The sequence below is a fragment of the Phaseolus vulgaris genome, chromosome 10 (assembly GCF_051622355.1).
Source record: "Phaseolus vulgaris cultivar YP4 chromosome 10, ASM5162235v1, whole genome shotgun sequence".
In the NCBI taxonomy this organism is placed as follows: domain Eukaryota; kingdom Viridiplantae; phylum Streptophyta; class Magnoliopsida; order Fabales; family Fabaceae; genus Phaseolus; species Phaseolus vulgaris.
In genome coordinates, this window is record NC_143507.1 from 30,595,898 (window position 1) to 30,623,261 (window position 27,364).

General features: G+C 36.2%; 1 protein-coding gene across 1 annotated transcript; it reads left to right on the forward strand.

Annotated features, from left to right (window-relative positions):
- Positions 1 to 18,514: 18,514 nt before the first annotated feature.
- Positions 18,515 to 21,275, forward strand: LOC137818901 (cytochrome P450 83B1). The gene is made up of 2 exons (XM_068622553.2): positions 18,515 to 19,463; positions 20,479 to 21,275. The coding sequence occupies exons 1-2, from the start codon at positions 18,576 to 18,578 to the stop codon at positions 21,085 to 21,087; spliced, it is 1,497 nt and encodes a 498-aa protein (XP_068478654.1). The 5' UTR covers positions 18,515 to 18,575; the 3' UTR covers positions 21,088 to 21,275.
- Positions 21,276 to 27,364: the final 6,089 nt, after the last annotated feature.

Here is a 27,364-nt window from a genome sequence, read left to right on the forward strand (position 1 = left end):
TAGGCAGGTCCCACATCCGAGTCTTCGTCCTCAGAGGAGATGGTGAGCACCCTCTTGCCTTTGTCCAGGGGGGCTGTAGGAGGAGTGCCAGCTACAACCAGTGGGACTGCAGCAATGGGAGGGGGTGATTTGGGTGTTTGGAGTGAGAGAGGAGACTTTGGTGTTTGTAGGGAATGGGGTAGTGGAGATGGTGGCAACAGATTGGACTCAAGGGGGGAGGTGCTGGAGGCGCCGCCCTTTACAGACTTCGCGTCAAGACAAGCCTTCAAGGACCTGACCAGTTCAATTCGCGTTGCGGAATCCATCACTGACGTTGCACCAAACAAACCAAGCAACAAAGGTTAGGGCTGATATTAACACGAAAATTTGGAGTACAGAATATCAACTCTACTATTGAAGCAAATCTGCGGACCAACAACAAGCGTAGAAATTAAAACAGTTAAGCATCGCATGCATGAGTCAGGGAAAGCACGATTAAGAGGCAAGGATAGAGAAGACTAGAAAGGGGAAAAGTTTCCCTACCAAAGTATGAAGACAGGGTGCGCGCTTTGAACTCACAAGCTATGAGCTTCAACGTGTTGAAAACGATCTCCAGGCCAGCCAAGGCCTCGCACACCCCCCTGTCGGAGGAAGATAGCTCGTCCAAAGATTTGGGTTTGACCAGTTTGGGCTCTTCCGTCCAATACAGGGGGAACCCATCAAGAGCTGTGGGGTTGCGCTTGTTCGCACACACCCTGAAAAAAAGGCCTTTCCAACCCTTGAAGGAGTTCTGGAAGAGGGTTAGGAGGATTCTTCCAGCAATTCCAGAGAAACTTACCCAGAGGCTTTTCCCCTGCTTCTTCACTTCAAAGAAATGAAGGAAAACGTCCACTGAAGGTGGGACGCCCAGGTGCCCACATAGGATTTGAAAAGCCATGACGAAGGCCCAGCCGTTGGGGTGTAGCTAGGCAGGGGCTGTGTTAATCTCGGTGAGTAACTCCCTCTCAAAGGATGTGAAGGGAAGGCGCACACCATCGTGCTTGAAAACCGCTTGGTACATGAAGATGAAGGGTTTCCTGCCATTAAGATGGTTGTCCACATAGACTGGTTCCCCAGGGGTGCCATGGCGAACAGAGATGTGGGAGTCGTGGGTGCTACAGAAGGCGTTAAAGTTGTATAGATGTGGGTCACCCTGGTGCTTCACCACGTCTTCTACGGTGGTTAGGCTAGTGCACTCAGCCAAGAGCTCATCTGAGGGCCAGGGGTACTGAGCCTTATAGTCGACCTTTGAAGGAGGGTTGGGCGTTGTTTTTGTACGTGCCATAGTTTGATGAGAAGAGCTGAAGAATGAAGAAGAGGAAGGGTTCAGCGAGTGAGGTTAAGACATAAAGGGGAAGAAAAACCCTAGAAAAACCCTACCCACGCGAGAAATCCAGAAAAGAGGGAAGAACGAGAAAGCAGAGGAAAGGGGAAGAACACAGAAATGCAGGAGAAATAAACAGGCCCAGGCAGTTATGAGATCAATACAGTAAAGTGCAAGGGGGATCGGAGTAGAAAAACCATACCTTTGTGATTGGAAGTTGAAAAGACGCGAGCTTTCGTGAAGAGGAAGAGCGCAAGAGTCGCAGAAATTACAGAGAAGATGAATAGTAAGAAGGAATGCAAAGAGTGAATGAAACAGTGGTTTGAAGCGCACGTTTTTGAAAGATATAACGTTCACTTGAGGAGCGCGAGAGGCGTTAAGTGATGGCCGTGCGATCAAGCCATGTGTCAAGAGATTAAAGCATAACTTAAAGTGTCACATCCTCAATGCAGAGAACGTCGCGTCAGCCGCTCAGAGAGGGTCACATCAACTGATCAAGGGAATGTCACGTCAGCAGGAATACCACGTGGATGCGAGGGCGAGGCCTTAGTCTTTTTGCTGAAACAAGTGTCAGCTCAAGACTGGGGGGCTTGTGTACCGTCCCGTCCCCGGGCGTTGACCAAAGTCGAAGTCAAACTCAAAGTCAACATATGGTGGGACCCCTCAAGGGGCCGAAGGGGAGGAAGTCAACAGGTTGACCACTTGAGGCGTCGCCAAGACGAGGCGTCGCCAAGGTGAGGCATCGCCAGGCGTAGGCGTCGCCAAGACGAGGCATCACCAAGGTGAGGCATCGCCAGTTGTAGGCGTCGCCAAGACGAGGCATCGCCAAGGTGAGGCGTCACCAAGGTGAGGCGTCGCCAAGGTGAGGCGTCGCCAAGGTGAGACGTCGCCAAGGTGAGACGTCGCCAAGATGAGGCGTCGCCAGGTTAAGGCATCGCCAGTGCCGCCCCCCCGATACCCATGGGTAAGAAAGGCCGTGGAGGGGGCGACTCCGCGAGAGGCCTCAGTACCTCAGAACAGTAATAAAGAGAAGAGAAAGGTGGCTTCAAGGCCACAGTTCTAGTACCAGTGAGGGATAACCTGACTCGTGAAGTACCCACGCCCAGGGGAGAACCACGTGCATGGTACGAGAGAAAGGTAGGTACGCTCCCAGGGCAACTGATTAGAGGCTGGGGCGCATGAGTTGGCACCCAGAAAATCACCCCCTTGAGCAAATGCACTCCAAGAAGAGGGGACTTACACGATGGATTATTTCTAAGTTGGGTTACGACGCTGTAATGCCCTCCACGAAGCGTAACGATCAAGTCAGAAGGACACGTGACAATAAGCACTGAAAACATCAAGGTTTTCCTAAAAGTTCGCTAAGGTACGCGTTAATTCAGTTAAGATTCGAACGTTTCAAGGGATATTTTTATATGCTTTCAATGCATTTTAACACGCTTTGAATGCGAGAGGTGTATAAAAAGGGGCCTTGGGACGTTTAAAAGGGGGAGGATAAAGTTTTAACCTAATTCTCACAGTTACACAGAGTCACCAAAAAACCCTAGTTGTTTCACGGTGCACCCACTGTGCACACAGACAATTAGGGCAACACAACACTAGCTATTCGGTATTTCGGCCACCTTCAGAGCATCCTTTCACGGTGTTCCAATACGGAGGTGTGTCACCTTTGATGTTTCTCGCTAGCTAACTTGATCGTCGGAGTGCAAACGGCCGCGAGGGCGCCCCTCTGTTCATTTCTTTTCAGGTACTCACGGAAGGAGCAGAACGAAGGTGCCCTGTCTCGTGAGGACAAGCCACGCATAAAGACGACCCTGGTCAACCGGCGAGAACACTACATTTCCAAAATTTCACAGACAATTTTTCCTTTACACAATTATAGCTCCAACACAATACCAAAAATATTTTTTTTATTGCAGAAAAACTATAAGTCACAAATAAATAATCCACAATTACAATTTTTTTAATTCAACTAAATAATGTTTCTGACAATCATAAACATCTTCAAAATATTTTACATACACTACAAGAAAAATTATTTTTAATGGGGTTATTTTAAACCTTTTCGACAATTTTAACCCAGCTAAGTGCGTTACCCGCGGTTTGTTTTTCCCCTAGAAGATGCAGCGTCGTTTAACGGATTATCGACGGCTTTGAGTAACCCAAGAAGATCAATTTTTTTCGGCAGTTCTGTAAACCCTTGTTATTTCCAGGGGTTTTCGAAACTCCTGTTATTTCCACTGTTTTCAAAGCTTCCGGTATTTTCAGGGGTTTTTAAAACCCCTGGTAAGTATTACTAGGGGTTTCCCCAGTATTACTAGGGGTTTTTGAAAACAAAAAAAAAAGTGATTGGTAAGGTGGGTTTAAAGAACCAAACTAAACTCTGGTTGATTTGTAAACAAACTCAATGCCGGATTGGTGGTTTAAGGATATTTTAATATGTTTACTCCTGATGGCATTTCATGAAGGTCTTCTTGAATCATGTAAGGAAAAGTGGTGCGGAAGCTATGAAGGTGTGTGAGCAAGATCCTCCTAAGAGTGGTGTTGATCTTGAAGGTGCATGATATGTATGAAGCTAGGGAGGTTCGGCCAACCCAAGGAGAGGTGAAGGAGATGAAGTTTAGAGCCTAGAATTCTAGGGAGAAGCAAAGCTTGGCACAAAATGGCAGCATAACTTTACTCACAATAAACTTGAAAATACAAGGTGTAGGCTCCTCCTTTTATAGGCTAAGGAGGACCATAATGCAACCCTAATGCTAGCCAAATGAAATGTAAATGTGAAGCACATGGGTGCACATGGCACATGGGTGCACAAATGAGCACATGGGTGCATGATATGTATGAAGCTAGGGAGGTTCGGCCAACCAAAGGAGAGGTGAAGGAGATGAAGTTTAGAGCCTAGAATTCTAGGGAGAAGCAAAGCTTGGCACAAAATGGCAGCATAACTTTACTCACAATAAACTTGAAAATACAAGGTGTAGGCTCCTCCTTTTATAGGCTAAGGAGGACCATAATGCAACCCTAATGCTAGCCAAATGAAATGTAAATGTGAAGCACATGGGTGCACATGGCACATGGGTGCACAAATGAGCACATGGGGAGGGGTGTGTCTAGTTTTTATGCTCACCCCCTCCATGGGCTTTCTAGACCGGCCTTGGTAAATTTAGATGTTTTTTTTTAGAAATTCTAAGTTTACCTAGGTTGGTGTTTTAGGTGCCAAAGTTAATTCTAAGAAAATTACAAATAAAGTTCCTATGCTAATTTTGACAAGAAATTAAAGTCTACTCTACACTAGAGTTTATGGCATTTGAACATGTAAAAGAACGTCTTCTTGGATCCTCTCGGCCATAACTCTATGGGTGGCCCAAATCTACCCTTTGGTGGGCTTGCATGTGGGCTTGTGCTTGGGCCTCTTCCATCATCCCCTCCCTCTTGAAAAGGATTTGTCCTCAAATCCATTGCTTCTTCTTCTTCATGGCTAGGGGAATGGATGTGGCTGGATGGTGTCCATCATCTCCTTCTCCTTGAGAAGATCTATCCTCAGATCTAGAGATTTGATCTCGGATAGCAGCCTCTTGCTTCGCCAAAGCTTGTCCTCCTGGGTCAAACGTCCACCTATAGAAATAATCAAATAAGGCATAGGTGTTAGTTTGCAAATTAATTTTACTAGGTTGCCATTTTTGTTTTTCTTTTGGTTTTGGCAACCTTGGACAAAGTTTCTCTTTTAATGGTTGTGTGTGGTCTCTAATCATCTTATGTATTTTAAAAGGTTCATTTGTGGTTACTTTCTCTTTAGGCATAAATCCTATAGAAGATGGTAACAACTTAAAAGGAGAAAGATGATTGAACCCACACATAACTTTAAAAGTAGAAATATAAGTAGTTTTGTGAACTACTTTATGGTATGTTTGCTCACCTCTAGAGTTGTGTGTGCACTTCATGTTTATTCTAGGCATAGTAGAAAGAGCTAGATTTTCAAATATATTTTGACCATGCGTTTGAGGATTATAAGAATTTAAAGTGTGCAATTTAGTTGCAAGTTTTCCAAAGGAAATCCTCAAATCATGGTTTGCGAAATTTGGAACTCTATTCAACACTATGCTTGAAGATAAACCATGAAGATGTATGACTTCTCTAGAGAAGAGTTTATCCATAACCATGAAGATTGAATCACAACCTTTTGTTGTCCTAGGGAGTTTTAATATGAAATTTATATCTTCCCAAGGATCATTTGCAAAAGGTGAAGGAGTATAGAGTTCATGAGACATTGCCTTGGGTGTAGTTTGAAAACAAGAATCGTACCTAAGGTAATGTCTTTGAACTTCTTTTCTCATGGGGGACAAAAGTTTTCCTTTTAAAAGCTCTAAAGGTTTATCAACTATAATTTGTCCCATGAGTTCTCCTTCATGAAGACTCTTTCTCTTATGTGTAAGGATAGTCTCGTTGTGACAACCATTGTTTATAAGGATTTGTACACTTTGCAATGGTTGTCTCAATAAGACATGACAAGTTTCTTTAGGCCCTACTTCACATAAAAATTTGTTTTTGTAGATGCTTATAAAAAACTTGACATTCACTTGGTGATATCCTAGCACATATGAGAAATAATCTATTTCATTTTTATCTATGCAAGCTTCTTTTAAAGACTCTTCTTTTTCACTTAGGCTTGCAAGTGTTCCTTTACAAAAGGTAAGGCTTTGAGGTTGTTCAGCAAGACACATATTTTCAAAGTTATTTTTAAATCTTTGGTCTTGTTGAATGACCTTGTGGGAAGGAACACTCTTCTCCCACGCCTTTTGTTCTTAAAGGGTCTTCTCATGCTTTTCTTTTTCTTCTTTTTCTTTAGCTTCCCTTTCGACTTCCCCTATCTTCTTTTGTATTTTTCTTTCCTTTCTTTCTTTATGGGAAGCAAACAATTTTTCTACCCTCATTTCCCAATCTAGGCAAGCTTCTATATTTTCTTTTCCATGGAAATGGGGTTGTTCTACCCTAACCTCTCTTGGGTTTTCTTGTTCTTTTCTATCTCATCTATGTCTTCTAGGGGGTGCTTGATAATAATCATTTACTCTAATGCTTCCCTCCCCAAAAGAATCATGATCTTTAGAGATATATGCATGAGAAGGTAATTGTTTTAGAATGTGAGACTTCTCATCCTTTGCTTTAGTCAAAACATTAAGTTTAGTCTCACTCTCCAATTTTCTATATGCAATTGATTGCACAGTTTGTGAAACTTCTTTCAAAAGAGTTTTTAAAGATTTTAATTCACTTCCAATAGACTTTGTAGAATGAGAAGAAGAAGACATGGCTAAAGCTTTGTGTATACAAGTATTTTACCTTGAGAAAACTTAGGAAAGTCAAAGAAGGTAGTTTTCCAGGTAAGGGAGGTGAGTCACAAAGGACTACTTAAATACCAAGCCTTTGCCTTAGCCAAAAACTATCCCCCAATGTCTTCACACAAAGCTTTCTCTTAGTAAACTACTTAGAACACAATTAAGTTGAGAAATCAATTTTTTTTTTCAATGCAAGAAAACAATGTATGCTAACTAATTAACAAAGCTAGACGGTTTTAACAAAGCTTAAAACAACCACACATACAAAGCCTTACTAATTAAGCAATATAGAAACAACTAAAAACAATTAATAATTGCTAATTAAAGAGTTCTATACTAGTCGGCCCTAGGTAAGGCTTCTTGGACACTTTGAGCCCTTGAAGACACACTCACCGTCTAAAACGTAATTAAGAGGTAATTAACACAAATTAAGTTGTAAGGAAATTAAGAAAAACTCCCTTTGTTGATCCTCTTTTTGCTAAATGCACTTCCTTGTTGTCTTTGCTTGATCCTCCAAGTGTTTCTAGTGTTTTTCAAGAATGCTTGTTTCGGCCTTGGCTTTGTTTCCCCTTAGAATGAAGGTTTTAATTCTCCAATTCCAGCACCTATCAAAAGACTAGACCTTACCCAAGTCAAGTTTCCATTCAATTAAGCACCAAAGGAGAAATAAATTTCAGCACCAAATTAGAGGTCAAAGAACAAAAGCAAGAAACAATTTAATTGAATAAAACAGTACCACCAAAAGGAGTTAGATTATGACAACTAGAAATAGGTCCAAGAAATATTAAGCAAGCAAATAAAAGGTACCAAAATAAAGGTAGGCACACAAAAGAATCCTAAGAATGGCACTAGAATTAGATGACCAAATAAAAAAAAACAGCACCACTGGAAAATGTTGTGGGCCAGAAACGTGTTTTTCCCCAATTTATGCTGAGCTGTGTTTTTAAGATATGATTCTGAAATTTGATATGCAAGATATTCAAGATCTTAACTAAAATCTGGCTTTGGAATCACTCAAAACGCATGCACCAATTTGTTTTAATAAATTTTGCAATTTTGGTGTTCAGTTACGCCAGCTGTAGCGCCTCAGATTTGCACACTGATTTTAAAAGATTTATCATTTTTTTTCTGTTGCTTCTTTTGGACTAATTCTTTTTTTGTCCTTTCTATAACACTTCAAACTTGCAAATTCCAGAGAATCAAAATTTTCCTATGAGTGTAAATATTTTTCTGGATCAAAACAGTCAGCACAGAAAATCTGAAACAGGGGATTCTGAAAACTGGAAACAAAAACAGCAAGATACCAAAGTTTAGACACAATGGAAATTTGTGAAATAGAATTGTGTAGGATCTAAACACAATATGAACTCAAACTAAAAATTAAAAAGGCACCAAAAGAGCAAAGAACAGCAGATTCAAGCAATTAAAGAGACCCAAAATCAAGAAACAATCAAGCCAAATAAAAGGACTACTATGAATTGTTGACAATATGGATGAACATGACTTGACAAAACATATAAGATTCAGAAATTAAAGACTCAAAAGCATAATATGAACCAAATAAGAAAGCAATAAAGACTCAAAAGCCTAAAAGAAAATAGCAACTCAAAGGTGTATGGAATCCTATCACAATTTGCACAAGAACTTGTTCAAGATCAATTGAACAAAAGTGCTTCGGTTGGATCTTCCACAAAGCAGACCAAAACAATTAAAATGTAAAAAACAGCAAGACAATTATGGAAAATAAGATGAACAACATGAAAGTAAAGAAGAACTAAAAATGAAAGACCAAAAGCAACTCATCTTGAAGAACCATAGCTCATGATACCAAATGATGGCATTTCATGAAGGTCTTCTTGAATCATGTAAGGAAAAGTGGTGCGGAAGCTATGAAGGTGTGTGAGCAAGATCCTCCTAAGAGTGGTGTTGATCTTGAAGGTGCATGATATGTATGAAGCTAGGGAGGTTCGGCCAACCCAAGGAGAGGTGAAGGAGATGAAGTTTAGAGCCTAGAATTCTAGGGAGAAGCAAAGCTTGGCACAAAATGGCAGCATAACTTTACTCACAATAAACTTGAAAATACAAGGTGTAGGCTCCTCCTTTTATAGGCTAGGAGGACCATAATGCAACCCTAATGCTAGCCAAATGAAATGTAAATGTGAAGCACATGGGTGCACATGGCACATGGGTGCACAAATGAGCACATGGGGAGGGGTGTGTCTAGTTTTTATGCTCACCCCCTCCATGGGCTTTCTAGACCGGCCTTGGTAAATTTAGATGTTTTTTTTTAGAAACTCTAAGTTTACCCAGGTTGGTGTTTTAGGTGCCAAAATTAATTCTAAGAAAATTACAAATAAAGTTCCTATGCTAATTTTGACAAGAAATTAAAGTCTACTCTACACTAGAGTTTATGGCATTTGAACATGTAAAAGAACGTCTTCTTGGATCCTCTCGGCCATAACTCTATGGGTGGCCCAAATCTACCCTTTGGTGGGCTTGCATGTGGGCTTGTGCTTGGGCCTCTTCCATCAACTCCCGTTACTAGACGTGATACTATAAGGTTGTTGACTTTAGTTGTAAAGTTGGATTGGAAAATTTTCCATTTTTATGTCAAGTCATCCTTTCTAAATGATTATTAGAGCATAGCAATTCTGAAAAATAGTTAACATATATAATGACAAAGGCTCTTCCAAAAGGCAAGTTTGAATTACTAAGCTTTAAGACTTGATATATTGAAAAAACATGTGAAAGAAAAATGTTAGAATTTGATAATATCTTTTCAATTTACCATCTAATTGAGTTTTTTTTTTCTTTATGATTTATTCCTCATCTAAAAAGAATAAGTTAGGTATGAAACTCTTTGCTTCACCAACACATTACCTATTTAGTAAATAAGAGTACTTATAATAATTATTTTTTACCCAATTACATAATCAACTTTTGATGTTCATTTGTAGCCATTTCGATTTTTTTTTGTAAATGTGAAACATTCTCTTTTGATAACATGTAAAACTTTTCTTCATTTTTATCTCACCTGAATTCCACCAAAATTTATGTTACCTTTACTCACATAATCCCTTCCATTTGAGGACTTTAAGATTTTGTTCTCTCTATAGAGTGATGTAGCAATTTCTTATTAAAGGAAAATTCGTAATTTTAACACATTTAGACACACACTAAATGGGATTCCAATCATTCTTTGTCATAGTAACAAAATGGGAAACAAAAGTTATTTAAAAAAAAAACTATAATACTTGTAATCTTAAAACACTATAATGGTTCTTAATCTTGATCATTTGTTTCATCATTATGAAGACTTCCTTGATTAAATGCCTAATATATAAAAAAATAGTCATAATTAGTAGCATTCCAATTATAATATTAATTTAATCAAGATTTAAATATTATCGGTGATGTGTGAAACATAGCAACATCACGAGGCAATTCTCCTTGATAGTTTTGCACCAAAAAAGTCACCATTGCCTTCATTTCATTAACTTGTGATGTTAATGAAGAAACCTAGTTTACAACACAAACTTCATTTCATTAACATATTTAAGAAGAATTAAAATATGTAAGTTCTAAATACACAGTTTAACCATAAAGAATATATGGATACACAATTAAACAAGTAAAAAAAATATGATAAAGTAAAAGTAAAAAATTATTAACCTGATTTAGTAAATGTGTATAGGAAAGCAAACTTGAAGATGTTCCACTATACGAATGAGCATTGTAGCCAAAAACTTTAGATGTGCAAGGACCCAAACCTAAGCCCCTAACACGTCCACAATATTGTTTCCTAGAGCTCACTTTCCAGGAATGATCATGGAGAGAATGAATGAACTTTGTTTCATACACATTCAAGGAGGAAGGTTGTACGGTATGAGTACAACTGACCAAGTACTATCACTAGTGCTTAAATTTCCATATGAATTAAACCCATCAGTAGCTAAACCAAGTCGTACATTTCGAGGGTCTGAGGATAATTGAGGATGTTTAAAGTCGGATGTCTTCCATGATTCAGAATCTCTTGGATGCCTTAAGATGCCTTCATCTATACTTCTCGATGCATGCCATCGCATATGCTCAGCTATTTTAGAAGACATAAACATCCTCTATAAGCGTGGCTTCGAAGGGAAATACCTTAAAACCTTTGCAGGAATCTTTTTTCTCCGGTTACCTATAGCATAAGCAATTGTACCACTAGTACAAAAATAAGAAAAGAGCGCTATTTATTTAATGCGGCTCAGCGCTTCAACGCATTCGTAAAAAACGCGGTGACATTTTTGAAATTATGTTGATTTACAAATGCGGCTTTCCCTGATAGCCGCATTTGTAAATGTTTTTTTACCCTAACATTTGAAACGCGCCACAGTTTAAACAACTTCTTTCTCTTCACCGCCTTTCCTTTTCACTGTTGCTACTCCGTTCTAAGTCGCGTTTGCACTGTTCCTGCTACGTTCCCTCTGTTCTTCTCATCTTCAGTCACATTTGGTAAGTTCTTCGACCTCGTTTTGTGCTGCACCGATTAATTTTTTTGTTTTTCTTCGCTTTGGTTTCTTACATTGACTTCGCTTTGGGTTCTTGTTGGTTTTTTCTCTCCTTCGTAGCTTCATTGAGCGCCACCGGTTCCGCTGCCACCGCCACCGCTTCCGCTCCTTCTTTACTCTTCACCAACGAAGGCTTCTCACACAAGGTTTGGGTGTTTTTTAAAATTTTTTGATTTTTTTTAATGTTATGAATTTGTTTTTTTTATGTATTATAATTTGTATTTTTTAATTTATATTATTTAGTATTTATTATAATTTGTACTTATATTATGTTAGTTTAGTTGTTAGTTTTGAATAGAATTATCGTTGTTGTATTGAGTCCGAGGGTGTTCGACCCTCGGTAATAATACGTGTTGGTATTGAGTTTGGGGTGTTCGACCCTCGGCAAAAATGTTAGATAGAACCCTGATTCTGAATGACTATTGCAAAATATAATGGATCGAAATTGGATAAATTTTTTTCGTATAAGTGATGAGTACGAAAGAGGAGTAGAATAATTTATACAATTTTCACAACGTAACGCGATTAATAGTTGTCATGATGGAGCAAAGATCAGGTGTCCGTGCGTTAACTATTTGAATGGAACGATATTGGATGTTAATTTAAGGAGGGAGCACCTGTTATGTGATGGGTTACTTCGATCGTATACAACTTGGACATGGCATGGTGAATTATTAAATTTACCATGTGTTTTCGTAACTGAAGAATATGTGGGGTCCACCATGGATGAAACAGTACACGGTGATGTAGAAGATGATCGATTGCAGGACATGATTCGTGATGTAGGAGCTGAGTCTTTTGCAAAAGTGCATGGATATGGAAGTATGTCAAGCGATGCAGAGACTCCATTGTCTCCTGGAGCAACTAACTTCACACAGTTGTCGGCGGTGTTAAGATTGATGAATTTGAAGGCAATAAATGGATGGACTGATAAAAGCTTCACAAAATTGCTTCAGTTGTTGAAGGATATGCTTCCAGAGGGAAATACTCTACCTAATCGTAATTATGAGGCCAAAAAGATTCTTTGTCCAATGGGTATGGAGTATAAAAAGATACATGCATGTCCTAATGATTGTATATTATACCGCAAAGAATTTGAATTGTTGAAAAGTTGTCTGAGGTGTGGGTTATCACGTTATAAGTTGAAAGAAAAAGATGATGATACTATTGAAGATATAGAAAACCATGGACCCCCAATGAAGGTTATGTGGTATCTTCCCATCATTTCAATGATGTAGCGTTTGTTTGCAAATCCAAACGATGCTAAGAATCTTAGATGGCATGTAGATGAGAGGAAATGTGATGGCATGTACCGACATCCAGCTGATTCTATTTAGTGGAAGAAATTTGATGATGAGTTTCCAGAGTTTGTTAAAGAATCAAGAAATATCCGACTTGGTTTAGCTACAAACGGAATGAATCCATTTGGTAATATGAGTACATATCACAATTCATGGCCTGTATTACTAGTTATTTACAACTTACCTCCTGGATTGTTCATGAAGCGAAAATACATGATGTTGTCTATGATGATATCCGGTCCGAAACAGCCAAGGAATGATATTGATGTTTATCTAAGTCCCCTAATTGAAGATTTGAAGTTAATGTGGGACCAGGGTGTTGAAGTATTTGACAGATTTGCTAATGAAACTTCCAAGCTTCATGCCATGTTATTTTGCACCATCAATGACTTTCCGGCATATGATAACTTATCAGGTTATAGTGTTAAGGTTCATAAAGCATGTCCAATATGCGAAGAAGACACTGCTTCTCAACAATTGAAACATGGAAGGAAAACAGTATATCTTCGGCATCAGAGGTTTCTTAGAATCATCATCCTTACCGGAGGTTGAAAAAAGCCTTTAATGGACACTAAGAGGGTAGTGGTCCACCAACTCCATTAACCGGTGTTGAGGTTTACGAAAAGGTAAATAACATAGACCACACCTTCGATAAGTAAAAAAAAAAAGTCATCTGTGACAAATATTTGGAAGAAGAAATCAATCTTCTTTGATCTTTCGTACTGTTCGAGGTTAGAAGTCAGACATTGTATAGATGTAATGCATGTTGAGAAGAATGTGTGTGATAGCTTAACTGGTACACTTCTTAACATTAACGGGAAGACGAAGGATGGTCTAAATGCTCGTTTAAATTTGATTGAGATGAACATACGCGGCGAGTTGGCACCCATAAAAATGGGTAAGCGTACATATTTGCCCCCAGCCTGTTACACAATGTCAAAAGATGAAAAAAATAGTTTTTGTGAATGTCTAAAGGGTGTGAAAGTGCCACAAGGACATTCCTCAAATGTGAAGAGCCTAGTGTCAATGCAAGATTTGAAGTTAATTGGGTTGAAGTCTCATGATTGTCACATCTTGATGCAACAGTTGTTGTCGATAGCTATCCGTAGGATCTTACCAAAAAATGTTAGACATACCATAACCCGTTTGTGCTCATTGTTCTCTTCCATCTGTTGCAAAGTCATTGATCCCTCAAAACTAGATGAACTTCAAAATGAAATTGTTGTTATCTTGTGTGAATTGGAGATGTTTTTTCCTCCATCTTCTTTTGACATATGGTTCATCTAGTGGTGCATCTGGTAAGAGAAGTTAGATTGTGTGGACCAGTGTACTTAAGATGGATGTATCCTATTGAGCGGTATATGAAAATTTTGAAAGGTTATGTGAAAAATCATTATCATCCAGAGGCTTCAATGATTGAAAGATACATAGCTGAAGAAAGTATTGAATTTTGTTCAAAGTACATGACAAAAACAAATCCAATAGGTGTTCCAGCTAATTCATGGCACCATCGGCGTTCTACAAGTAAATGTTTACGTGGTGTGAATATTGTAAGCAAATCTCGATCAGAAGTCTTGCAAGCACATTTGTACATATTGAATAACACATATGAAGTTATACCTTACATACAAGCTCATAAAGACATTGTGAAGGCAAATAACCCAAGACAAGCAGAGAAATGGGTCTTGATGGAACATAATAGAACTTTCATGCCTTGGTTTAAAGACGAGGTGTTCAAGGATTCAACGGCATCAGAGACCTTGACCTGGTTGGCTGCTAAATTGAAGTTTGATGTCATCTCATGTACAGCGTACAAAGTGAATAATTGTATATTTTACACGAAGTCCATGGATGAAAAGAGTACAATTCAAAATTTTGGTGTTACTCTTGAAGTCGAGTCAATGCAGTTTTCGACTTCGAAAGATACAAATCCAGTACTTGGATCAATGGCATACTATGGGTTTATAAAAGAGATATGGGAGGTTGACTACACTAAGTTTTCCGTTCCAGATTTCAAGTGTAAATGGGTTGACAATAAAAGTGGGGTTAAAATTGATGATTCAGGATTCACACTAGTGGACTTTCGAAAGATAGGGTATCGAGATGAACCATTTATAATGGTTCAACAAGCATCTCAAGTTTTATACGTGAAAGATCCTACGTCGGAACATTGGTATGTCGTTTTACATGACAAAAAACAAGGGGAGGCCATAGATGATATTGAAAATGGTGACACCCATTCATTCACACCAATGATAATTAATAAAGATGACAATGTACTTGATGATGTACATGGAACCCGTAAAGACCACAGTGAAGGAATTTATATCCAATATCGGACTCAAATTTCGTACCTTTAAGTCAAGACTGACTTCGAGATACGTTTTTGGCGACCTTAAAGATGAAAATCCATGTTTAAAGTACAAACATATTGATGAAGAGACATGGCGTCTTTTTAAAGAAAGCCGTCAAAATGAGGCTTGGATGGTAAGTGAAGTAACTTAACTTTTTTTGTTTATATAACATTAATAAGTTTATCTTATTTACTTCAGTTTGTTTATTTCAATTATGACAGGCTCGTCGGAAGAAAGCTCAAGAGATAGCTTTGAAGAATCTTACCCCGCACGTTATGTCTCGTTCGGGGTATCGAAAACTTGAGCAAGCACTGATGGTGGAAAAGGAGCAATCTAAACAGGGGACGTTTTCTGAGAATGTGGAAACAGGGGTCACTTCTCCTCCATCACCACCTTTTCGCCATGTAAAATGGAAGAGGGCTCGAATTAAAAAGTCGGGTGCACTAAGTTCTGAGCAATCCGGGGTTATCATCGAAATAATTGTAAGCTATTTTTATTATTTTCATTTATTTTAAAGCATTAATTATATTAATGCTTTAAAATATGATTTTTGTGTACTCTTGCAGGATTCCTTGGAATCCGACGGTAAATTTGTTGCTGAAGGTCGTCAAGATATCCTGGTTGAAGCAATTGGACGACATGAGCACTGTGGTCGTGTTCGTGCAACTGGACAAGAGGTCGGAATTAAACTATATTTTGGAGTTTCAGAACGACAGTCATCCTCCTCCTCCTCCAAAGAGAATGAAACTCAATTGAAGACTAAGATACGTGAAGAATTAATGGAGGAGATGAGAAAGGAGACTGATTTTATGTGGCTAGAGATGAAAAAGGAGAATGATCGAATGCGACAAGAGTTTCTATCGCAACAACTTTGTGCTGAGCCAATTGAACCCCTTGTTAGTCCCACTCCCAAGAGCACAAAGGGGAGTTGTGCGGCTCCTCCAACATCAGGGGATGATATCAATGGGCAGACGAAGGATTGTGAGCTACTGGTAGTGGGCGACAAACTTCCTTGGAAAAGTCTATCAAGACGCCACCACCTTACATAACGTTCCTCTCTCCCCTGATGTGGCGAAGGTAACAGTTAAAAAAGTACGATTTCCTAATCCTCGTGTTCCACTACCTTCAGATGAGGTAACCATTGTGGCCGATGCATTTCAGACATTCGTTGCCTGGCCCAGAGACCTCGTTCGATTTATGCCCGAACCTCATGTAATAATTTCATTTCATTATATTATTTTTTATTTATATTTATATATTACATATAATTTAATACAAATGTTCTTTATCTTGTAGAAACCTTTTCGGCCACCAAGTCCGGAGAAGAAGCGTGAGGTTCCAATTGACAATCCTATAGCTTCATTAGGTCTCATTGCTAGTCAGATTGGCAAAGAACCTTTTCTAGTTCCGTGGGATGATACATTTTTTCAAATAAACACTGAACTACCACTGATGATGTACAACACAGATTTATCAGAATTTATATCTGGGAATCAGGAGCTCAATATAAGTATAATTCAATTTTTTATGATGTAAGTATCTTTACCTATTATTCAATTTACTTTATGTTAAATTATTTTTTATTATGCTTTAACTAAAAACTTGTAGGTTTTTGCATAGAGTCTGTATCACTGAGGGGAAGGAAAATATGTATGGATTCTTAGATCCTGCATATACTAATCCCGTTGGACCAAAGTCATCTGAGACTCAAGCATACATCACTAACACCCTGAAAAAAGAGGGAAAACAAATTTATTTATGCCCTTATATTAATGAGTAAGTTTAATTATATGTCATCAATTATTACTATTTCATGTTTTAAATATTTACTAACTCTTTTCATGGATGATATAGGCATCATTGGCAGTTACTTGTCTTATCAATGGTTGATAAGACTGCTGTGTGGTTATGTTCCCTACACAAGAAGATTCCCACAAAATTTAAGGATATCATTGATACGTAAGTACATTATAAACTTAACTTTGTATATGTTACTAATTAACCATCTACTAACGAGGTTTTTTATATTAACTAGTTCATGGCGTGGATATAACATCCTAAAAGGTCGATCCAGTTCAAATAATTTGAACTACATAAGAATAAAGGTTTGTAATTTTTTTCTTTCTCTATTATCATTGTTTATCAATATACTAACATATTACTTTTTATTGAATTATAGTGTAATAAACAACCATGAAGCTATGAGTGTGACTATTACATTATGAAATGGATAATTACCATTATAAGACTAGGTGTTAAAATTGGTTGGAAAGAGGTAATAACAAGATATGTTAAATCATTTTTATAATTCTTGAACATGTATATATATATATATATATATCTAAAAACTAATTTATGTCAACTATATTTTGCAATGCAGATATTCACGGACGAAACACCAATGAATTCGGAAGGCATTTCATATGTCAGAGATTCCTGGTCAACATATTTCATAAATTTTTATAACTCTACCATAGTTAATCAATAGTGTAGGTTTTATTATGTTTGATTACTATTGTAAACGTACATTTTGATTACTATTGTAAATATACATTTTGATTCTCTCAATTTATCTCTATATTTCTATATTTTTTTGGCTGGGTTTGATCATTATGCAAGTTAATTTATATGGTTTAGGGACAATACAAATTGCACTTAAAAAAAAACACTATTTACAAATGCGGTTATTTACCAAAGCCGCATTTGTAAATAAAAAAACAAGATTTAGAAATGCGGCTTTGGTAATAGCCGCATTCGTATTTGTAATTGTAAAATAACCGCATTTGGTTAGCATTTTTGCGCTAGTGTACTTCTCTTTTTTGCGTTCCATCTAGATGTTTTACATTCATTGGCACAAAATGTATAAACAACGACTATTTATTTAATGCGATTTTAGGGTCAGCTGCTGTCATTGAAAACGCGGTGACATTTTTTAAATTAATTTCATTTACGAATGCGGCTATTACAAATAGCCACATTTTTAAATCATGCGCTTTGATTTAAGAATGCGGTTATTTGTAATTTTAATTTTTTTCATTTAATAAAAACTTACTATTTCAATCACACAAATCACACCACTCACAAAATTTCTTAAATTTTTCTTATAATTTTCACTCTATCTACCTTAATAAAAAAAATATCATCTTTCTCACAGATTCCTTTCAAATCATCTCAAATTCACTCCATCAAAAACTTTTCCAAATTCAAATAGCATAAAGGAAAAATTGTAACTCTTGATTATTTTTAATTATAATCATGTCTTTTTATTATAATTGATTAGTTTTTTACAATAATAAAAACGTTATTTATTACTTTTTAAGCATAATTTAGTATTTCCTACGTGTTATTATTAAATAAAATTAGCAATGTCACTCCATTATACTTAAGACATAATGATTGTGATAATATTATAGAAATATATAGCTTTTCAATATCAAATAATTGATGATGTCCTATAAATAATTCATTAAACTGATTTCACATTGAATTGACAGGACCACAATAAGATTATATATATTCAAAAGTCGGAGTGGACTGTTAGGTTCCACCTAGACTTCGACCTTTGTGAGCAAAAATTAATATTATTTTTCTTAAACCTTTCATTGTTATAACTTTAGATATAATCGTATCTGATACGAGTGAGTTTTATGAAGGTATATAATGGTTTCTGATGAGTGGTCCTTGGATAGGCCACAATGGTGTCACCACTTCTGATTCTATACCTTATTCTTCCCGTAATTTTGTTATTCTTCTTCCAATACCGAAGAACCTTGAAGAACAAACCTTTTCCACCTGGTCCTAGAGGTCTTCCCATAATAGGAAACCTTCATCAGCTCGATAACTCTAATCTTTATCTTCAACTGTATCATCTCTCACAGAAATATGGGTCTATATTTTCAATTCGATTAGGATTAAGGTCAGCCATTGTCGTCTCCTCACCTAAATTAGCCAAAGAGTTATTCAAAGACCATGACCTTGAGGTTAGTGACAGACCAAAATTACATGGCCAGCAGAGATTGTCCTACAATGGGTTAGAGATGATATTTTCCCCATATGGTGAGTTTTGGAGAGAAATTAGGAAAATTTTTGTTGTCCATCTTCTTAGCTCCAGACGTGTCTCAAGATTTTACTCAATAAGAGTGTTTGAGGTCAAGCAAATGATGAAAAAATTATATGGGCATGCCTCATCTTCAAAGGTTACAAATTTGAATGAAATGCTATGGTCCCTTACAACCACTATCATATGTAGAATTGTGTTTGGAAGAAGCTATGAAGATGAAGGAACAGAAAGGAGTAGGTTCCATGGAATGTTCAATGAGTGTCAGGCCATGTGGGCAACCTTCTTCGTCTCAGATTATATTCCTTTCTTAGGTTGGGTTGATAAACTCACTGGGCTACGTGCTCGTCTTGAAAAGAATTTCAAGGATTTGGATATGTTCTACGAAGAAGTCATTGCTGAACGCATGGATCCCAATAGAAAGACTCAAGAGAATGAAGGTATAATAGATGTCTTACTTCAACTCAAGAAACAAAGTTCCTCTTCCGTAGAGCTCACAAAAGATCACATCAAAGCTATGCTCCTGGTTTGGAATTCTTTCTCTCTTAATTTATCTTTAACATATATTGAAACCTCTGAGAAGTGGATAAAAATAAAGACTAATTGGTAGTAGAATATTTGCCGATATTTTTCTGGTTACAATGATTTTGAGATCTTCATAAAAAAAAAATAGTAGTATTTTTCGTAAATATTTTCAATTTTTAATGACGTTTATAAAATGATTATTGTTTTATCTGGATACCACAATAATTATTTGAAGAATCATCATACCATATACTTACAAATGTGCCGCACTCTTGGACTTTCGCTTGTTAAATTCAATTAAACATTCCACTAAATGTGCATTCGAAAATTAAACTCATTTTAACATTTTTTATTTAATGTTGCTAATTTCTTTGGGATTTGAGTTATGGAAACATTTTGGAATTCTTTTTATCATTAAAAAATATATTGAATAGGAGTATTTAGTTACTCGAACCCATTTACAACCTAATACCATATAAATGTAGATTAGGAAAATAATAGATTCTGAATCAATCTATCTAAATCAAGCCCTCTAAATCTCTACCCTTTGGAAAAATGAGTCATCTTCATCTAGACCTTATAGAATTTTCAATAAGTCATCAAATCATACTCAATATGCAGAAGAATGTTCCAATACTAATGTTTCTACAATACCCGTTCTGGACTCAAACGCATTGAGAATGATCGAATGCCAAACACCTTTGAACAATGCTATAACTACATAGAAGAAGCCCATGAATATTGTAGCAAAAATCACTAATTTTAGAAACATATACGTGTCGAGGAAAAATGCACGTTGAACTATTATGCCCTAACAATTAGGATGTACATGGCAGCAAGCACTGCAAATGTCTTCCAAACTTTACATGCCGCAATTAATTTGTCACAATGACAAGTATATTTGAAAGATTCTTTTGCACAATGTCTTTAAGACCAATCACAAATGGGTGCCTTTTGTGCATTAATAATATTATTTTCGTTTCAAACAATAGCAAATGGGTGCTTTCCCTATGCAGGACATGCTTGTAGCAGCAACGGATACAACTGCAGCAACAACCGTGTGGGCTATGACTGCACTACTACATAATCCAAGAGTAATGAAGAAAGTTCAAGAAGAAATTAGGACTTTGGGAGGTAAGAAAGAATTTCTAGAAGAAGATGATATTGAAAAGTTTCCCTATTTGAAAGCTGTGATAAAAGAGGTATTCAGACTGTATCCACCAGCACCACTACTTGTGGCAAGAGAAACAAATAAAGCATGCATGATAGGTAGTTATGAAATTCCAGCCAAGACAATAGTGTTTGTTAATGCTTGGGCAATCCATAGAGACCCTGAGTCTTGGAAAGACCCAGAAGAGTTTTTACCCGAAAGGTTCTTAGATAGTACTGTAGATTTTCATGGCCATGATTTTGAGTTAATTCCATTTGGTGCTGGTCGTAGAATTTGTCCTGGTATTCCTATGGCTGTTGCCTCACTCAATCTTATTCTTGCTAATATTCTAAATTCTTTCGATTGGGAATTACCAGAAGGAGTGAGAAAAGAAGACATTGATACAGAAATGTTGCCAGGGCTTGCTCAGCATAAGAAGAATCCACTCTATGTTTTGGCCAAGCCTCGAATCTAAATCTTTAATAATAATGTAACTTATAATACTGTTTGTCCTTCCATTTGGCAGAAATAAGGGCATGTTGATGTTATGTGTGCTCTTGATCTTTTACTGCATTGTGTTAGCTTAATCAATTACCTTTCCCATGTATCTTTCTTTGATTTCCTCATGAGAGAATAAAATGAGAAATGTATATACTGTGTTGATATTTAACGTTTACTATTAAGTTTTTAATTATTAGATTCTTAATTTTTAATTTATAGATGTAGTATCTAATTTATTCTATAGTAACTAATTTATTTTTATATCTAATATTAGTTTATATTTAATTATTTTTTTAATGAACGGTGATAATTCTTAAATATGTAATGATTTCTCAAAATATGTAATTGACACGCATAGTCATGATTTAAAATTAAAAAAGAATAAAGTTGTGAAATTAAGAAAAAATTAAAGTTGTGATTATAGTTATGATTCCAAATCATTCATAGTTTGATGCTATATGGTGTGAGATTGGTGTAATCTGAGCTATGAATAATTAACATGTATTAGAAATGATAAAGGATTTTTATACCATTATATATGATTTATATGTTATAGAGTTTCAAAAATACTCACAAAGAATTCTAACTTAATATTTTCAAAATAAGTTTAACATGGAGAAACAAGTAAGAACATTTATTATTATTGAATCTATCCTTATCTCTAGAAATATAAATATTCATTACTATCGGGTCTAAATCTATTGTCAGAAATTTATTCAGTTAAATTACTATATAGAGCGTTTACATATAAACAAATACGATAACAGAGAAATATGCAAATGTAATAGGTAAAAAGTAAATGTAAGAGAAAGAGAAAAAAAACAATCACATACATAAGCTTTGATTAACTTCAATCTATGTCTACAAAAGAATTTATTATAATTTGATATTACAATTCTCTCACGACAAACTCTCACTAAAGTACAGTTGAAACATTAGTATCATCTGATGATACAAAGTCATATTTGTATATTGTAATATTGTCATAACTAACTCACGAGAAACACGCCTATACTAATGAGGAAGACATGTGACAATGCTTATCGTTACTAAATTGGAAAGTCACTTAGATGGTTTCACCATATCATCCATGTCTTAGTAGATACTAAGAGACTAAATAATCTATTGAGACCATATACCACATACGATAGAAGTTGCGTATAAAACATTGGACAATTTACATAATTAGATGACCTAGGAACCTTTAGACAAGATTTTACTAAGTTAATCTTCACAAATCTCCATCTTGGTTTAGCACAAATCCTCCAAGCAAGAGTCATTTTCTGCCACTAAGCCCATACAAGTTCCATCGTCAATCATTTGGATAAAATATAAGTAATGAAAGAACTTGTTGCCTAGCAGAACCTTCCTAATCATATAAGAGGGATTATGATATGTTGAGACCTTCATCACCTTTACAAATACTCAAGTATTCTCCTCTCTAAAATGTAACTTAACATTAATATCCTTAGTGGTTTCATGGTATACTTTATTCTTAAACATCTATATTGTGTTGCTATTGTCACAGTGACAATTTGTCGTTGCACCTTCAGCTCTTTGGCTAGACCCTTCAACCATAAGGCTTCCTTCATAACTTCTATAATAACAATGTAATTTTTTTTTAGTGGTTAACAAAGCCACTACCTTCTTTAGATTGATTTTCCAACTATAGTACTACCATAAGTAGTGAACACGTAGCTTGTGAGAGACTTTTGGTTCCCAAACACCTAATAAAGCCTGAGTCAACAAATCCTTCTATGAGAACATATTTAGAAGATTTTCTAACTCCAACATAAACTAGAACTTTCCAAGCGATCCATTCAAGTAACAAAGAATTCATTTAAGAGTTTGGCAATTAGCTCGACTAAGATTTGACATGAACCTGCTAAAAATACTCACAGCATAGGCTATATATCAAGGCATGTGCAAACCATCGCATACATAGTAAAACCAACTATATTAGCATTTGAAGTACCATCCACATAACATTTTTCCTCTTAGAAGATTGTTCAATCCCCAAAGTCTTTCTAGAAATTCTAAGGTTCTTCATCAAAACCTTGTTAAGCTCAGTTTTAACCTTTTGCACCTTAGGCTTATTATTACTTGTTATTAAAAGGTTATCTACATACAACAACAATACTATGAAACGAACTCCTTCTAGAAACTTGAAGTAAATGCTAGTATCATACTTGTTACATTCAAATCCAATTCTTGTGATGAATTCATCAAACACTTGTTCCATTTCCTTGGGGATTGTTTCAAACCATACAAGGATCTGTTTAACTTACCGACATAATATTTTTTGTCTCCTACCTCAAATCCTTCTAGTTAGTTCATATGTGGTCTTAAAGTCCATTTGTTCGTGCTTAAGGTTAAGCTCAACAATCATGGCTAACAACATCTTAATGAATTTGTGATTTACTACAAGAGAAAACATATCATTATAATCAACTCAATATGTTCATTATCTTGTTGCTTATGTTTTCCCATCATTGGTTACTAAAGCTTAGAGAGAAAAACTTAAGAGTGATATTAAGTATTATGTACGAGATGACCTTTATCTGTTGCCCCAATAGCCTATGTTATTTTGTGAAGTCTTTGGTGTGTACATTTTATGGACCATTCCATATTTTTGTTTGTTTTATATGTTGATCAAGAGTGATCAAGAACTTTGAAGAATCCAAATCCAAGGTGTTCGATGAAAGGTTGGTGTTGTTGCTATGTGTGGGTGAGATCTGGGTAGATTAAAGTGTCATCCACTCTTTTGTTGAATCTAAAACTGATGTGAATTGAAACCTTTTTAAAATGAAATGTTTTTCAACTAAGGGAAAAACAACCTGTTGTTTTGTCGAATCAACCGATTGTTTTGTTCTTAAGAGGTTTTGAAAAAGGTTGAAAGCGGTTTGACTTAACTGTCAAACCAAATCAATTGGTTGTTTCGTATTTTCAACCGATTGTTTCTTTGAAAATCCTAACAAAATTCAGTTTTGATTGGTGAATCTGTCTTAAATTATTTCTAACTGAATACGCTTCTTCATTAAATGTTTTTTAACCAATCTTTGGAAGTATATATAGTTTGTTTTATGCTTCTGAAGAGTAAGAAATAGTTTTGAGAAATTCAGTTTGACAAATTTGATCTCAAGTTTTCAAGATTCATATCAAGTTTTGGATTTTCAAGTGTGAGTGGAATAAAATTGCAATTGTATTCTTTTTAGTTGTACTTTGATCAGGTGTAATCCTTTTCTCTATCTTCTGTATTTCTGTAGTTGTATTGCAAAGAGTGTTGTGTGTTCTTGAGGTGTTCAAGATCAATACTCTTTGTGTGGTTTGTCAAAGGTAGTGTGTTTCTTGAGGGATTCAAAGTCACTATTTTGGTGTGTGGTGTTTGTAATCTGGTTTTGATTGCTTAGTGGATTACCCAGTGGTTTCTGGGAACTGGATGTAGCTCTTATTGTAAGAGTGAACCAGTATAAACTTCTTGTGTGCATTTACCTTTCTCCGATCTCTTTTAAATTTTGTTTTTAAGTTGTTTAAATCTCTACTGGTATAAACAAACGATTGAATCGAAGAAACAACCGATTGTTTTTTTGTGTTTCACTTTAAAACAGATTGTGTTCTTGGCTAACTTGGTACCTCTTCTGGATTTCTTCACTGAGTTTCATTAAACCTTCAAAAGTTTTCGAAAAGCATTAAAAAATGGAGCGTAAACAGATAGAAAATCATTTAATGCTTAGTCAAAGCACAAAATAGTTTTTCTAGTATGGTACCAAAACAAACTATCGGTTGTTTCCTCGAATCAATCGATTGTTTTGGTTTTGACAGCTCAACCATTTGAAAAACAATTTTCAACCTTTTCTAAAAACACCTAAGTATAAAACAATTGGTTGTTTCGACAAAACAATTGGTTGTTTTTCACTTAGTTAGAAAAACGCTTTTCTTTAAAAAAGATTGAGAATGCCTATGTTTTGGATTCAATCAAGAGTGGATTACAAAACTCAATCTACCCCAGATCCTATCTTAGACAACTCAGCAACAGCAAACAATGCCTTCATCATCCTTCAAAGGGTTTGAATTCTTCAAAGTTTGAACACCACTTGGTTCAACAATCTCCCCTTATTTGATGAAGACAAATCCCTTATGCTTGTGCTGTATCTGATTGAATCTGAAGCAATTCCTGCAAAGCACAGTTTTAAGCAAAGCATAAAACTTCTGATATTTGGTTAGCACAGAAAGAAATATAGAAATTCATAGCATAATATCAGAGCAAACAACAAACAAATATTGGAGCGAAAACCTATGAGGTTTCACTCATACAAACTGTTTTGCAGAAATAAAAAACTGAAACCAAACACAACATAAATCTCCCCCTATTTGTGTTCATAAATAGACAAAAAGAAGAGATGAAAAAGATAATTGTTCTTAATACATCAGATTTAAAAACAGAAACAGAAAACAAGAAAAACTAATACAAACATAAAAAACAATCGGTTGTTTCGATACATCAACCGGTTGTTTTTCTCTTCATTCATCATCATCAGCATATTGAAGATCAAAGATTTGGTTTTGTACTGCCTCAATATGTTCATCTAGAGTCATGAAACGTGCATCCATGCTGTCAAACCTATTATTAATCCTCTGGAAATTGTTGACACAAAGATCATGGAGATTCCTTTGATTCTCCGCAAAGTTATCAAGCCTATTAACCATGAGTCTTTCAAAAGGAGACATGGTTTGCATTCTTTCTTCTTGATTTCCAGCACCAGCACTAGGTTCAGCATCTTGATGTGCTTCAGGTAGATCTTCATGTTGAAAATCCATATCTGCAGCATGTTCATCTTCTTCATGATCAGCAACAACACTAGATGAGGCACCAAGGTCACCATCTTTACTAATCCATTTGCCACCTATTTTGGTGAATCCCATTTTACTGAGAGATCCATTGTTCAAATGTTTCATCCTCTAGGTTCACTTCAAAATAAAGTAGAAATTTAGAAATCAAAACAACATATGGATAATGATAGTCACTTAACCTCATTGCCTTTTGCATGTGCTCTTTGATGATGTGGATCCAATTAATTCTGATCTTCTTCATAATGCAGAATATGTACACCAGATCCTCCTCTGTAAGAACAGAATGATTGCTCCCCCTTGGAGTTAGAATCCAAGTCACAATGAGGGATAACAACCTTTCATCAAGCCTTAAGCCACCAACCGATCAAGTCCTAACTTGTGCATTTTGGTTCTTCAAACATCTCTTGTAGTATTGAACTTTGTTCAAGTCCTCCACTACTCTAAGGTTCCCCTTGTTAATTCTGAGGCCTGAGTACTTTAGACCAGCTACAGCAGTCCACACATCATGTGTAATCTCCATATCTACACCTTTTACATGAGAAACAAGGTTGTTTCCCTCAAACTTAAGATTTTTGTAGAAAACTCTTATCAAATCTGGGTAGATATTGCCTTTCATCTCCAAGAACTTTCTGAGGGATTGATCTTTGAGGAGCCTTCTGACATTGTCCAGCTTTTGGCTTTTCAGCCAATCAAAGCAAACAACTTTAGGGTTGTTTATCACTTTGGTGCTAGTCTCAAATCTACATCTCTCAATATGATCATTATTACCAGAAAACCATCCTTCAAGCCTTCCTCTAGACCTTACTGCTCTGGTTTTGAATCTCTTTGAGGTGGGAGGAGTTGAGTCCATGATGGCTGAGAAGAAAACAGAGAAAAGCTCACACAAGATTTGCAAGAGATGTTGCAAGAGATGTTGCAATTGGTTGTTCTTGTGGAAGAGATCAGCTGCAACAAATTTTATAGGAAAAACAGAATCATAAAGCATTCAATGACATGAGTGGGTACCAGATTTTCAGAGAGAGAGGACTTGATCACGCCCTGCACTGAAAAACGTCAGAAAAAGTAGAAAATCACATGGTCTTCACATGTGATCTTTGACTAGTCATTGAATGCTCTTGAATTTCCAAGATTTTGGAATATATTCCTTTATGACTGTTGTAACTTCTTTCTAAACATAATCAACTTTCAACACAGATTCATGACCAAGGATTCTTTCTTTAATTTGACCTGCAACGCATAGAAATTCAAAATAGAAATTAAATTGATTTCTTCACAGTGCTGTCAGACTCAAAACAATCGGTTGTTTCGTGAAAACAATCGTTGTTTTTCTACAGCAATAAAACTGATTTTGAGTTTTTAAGCATGAGCATAAATAAATCAAAGCAAATGAAATTGAACAC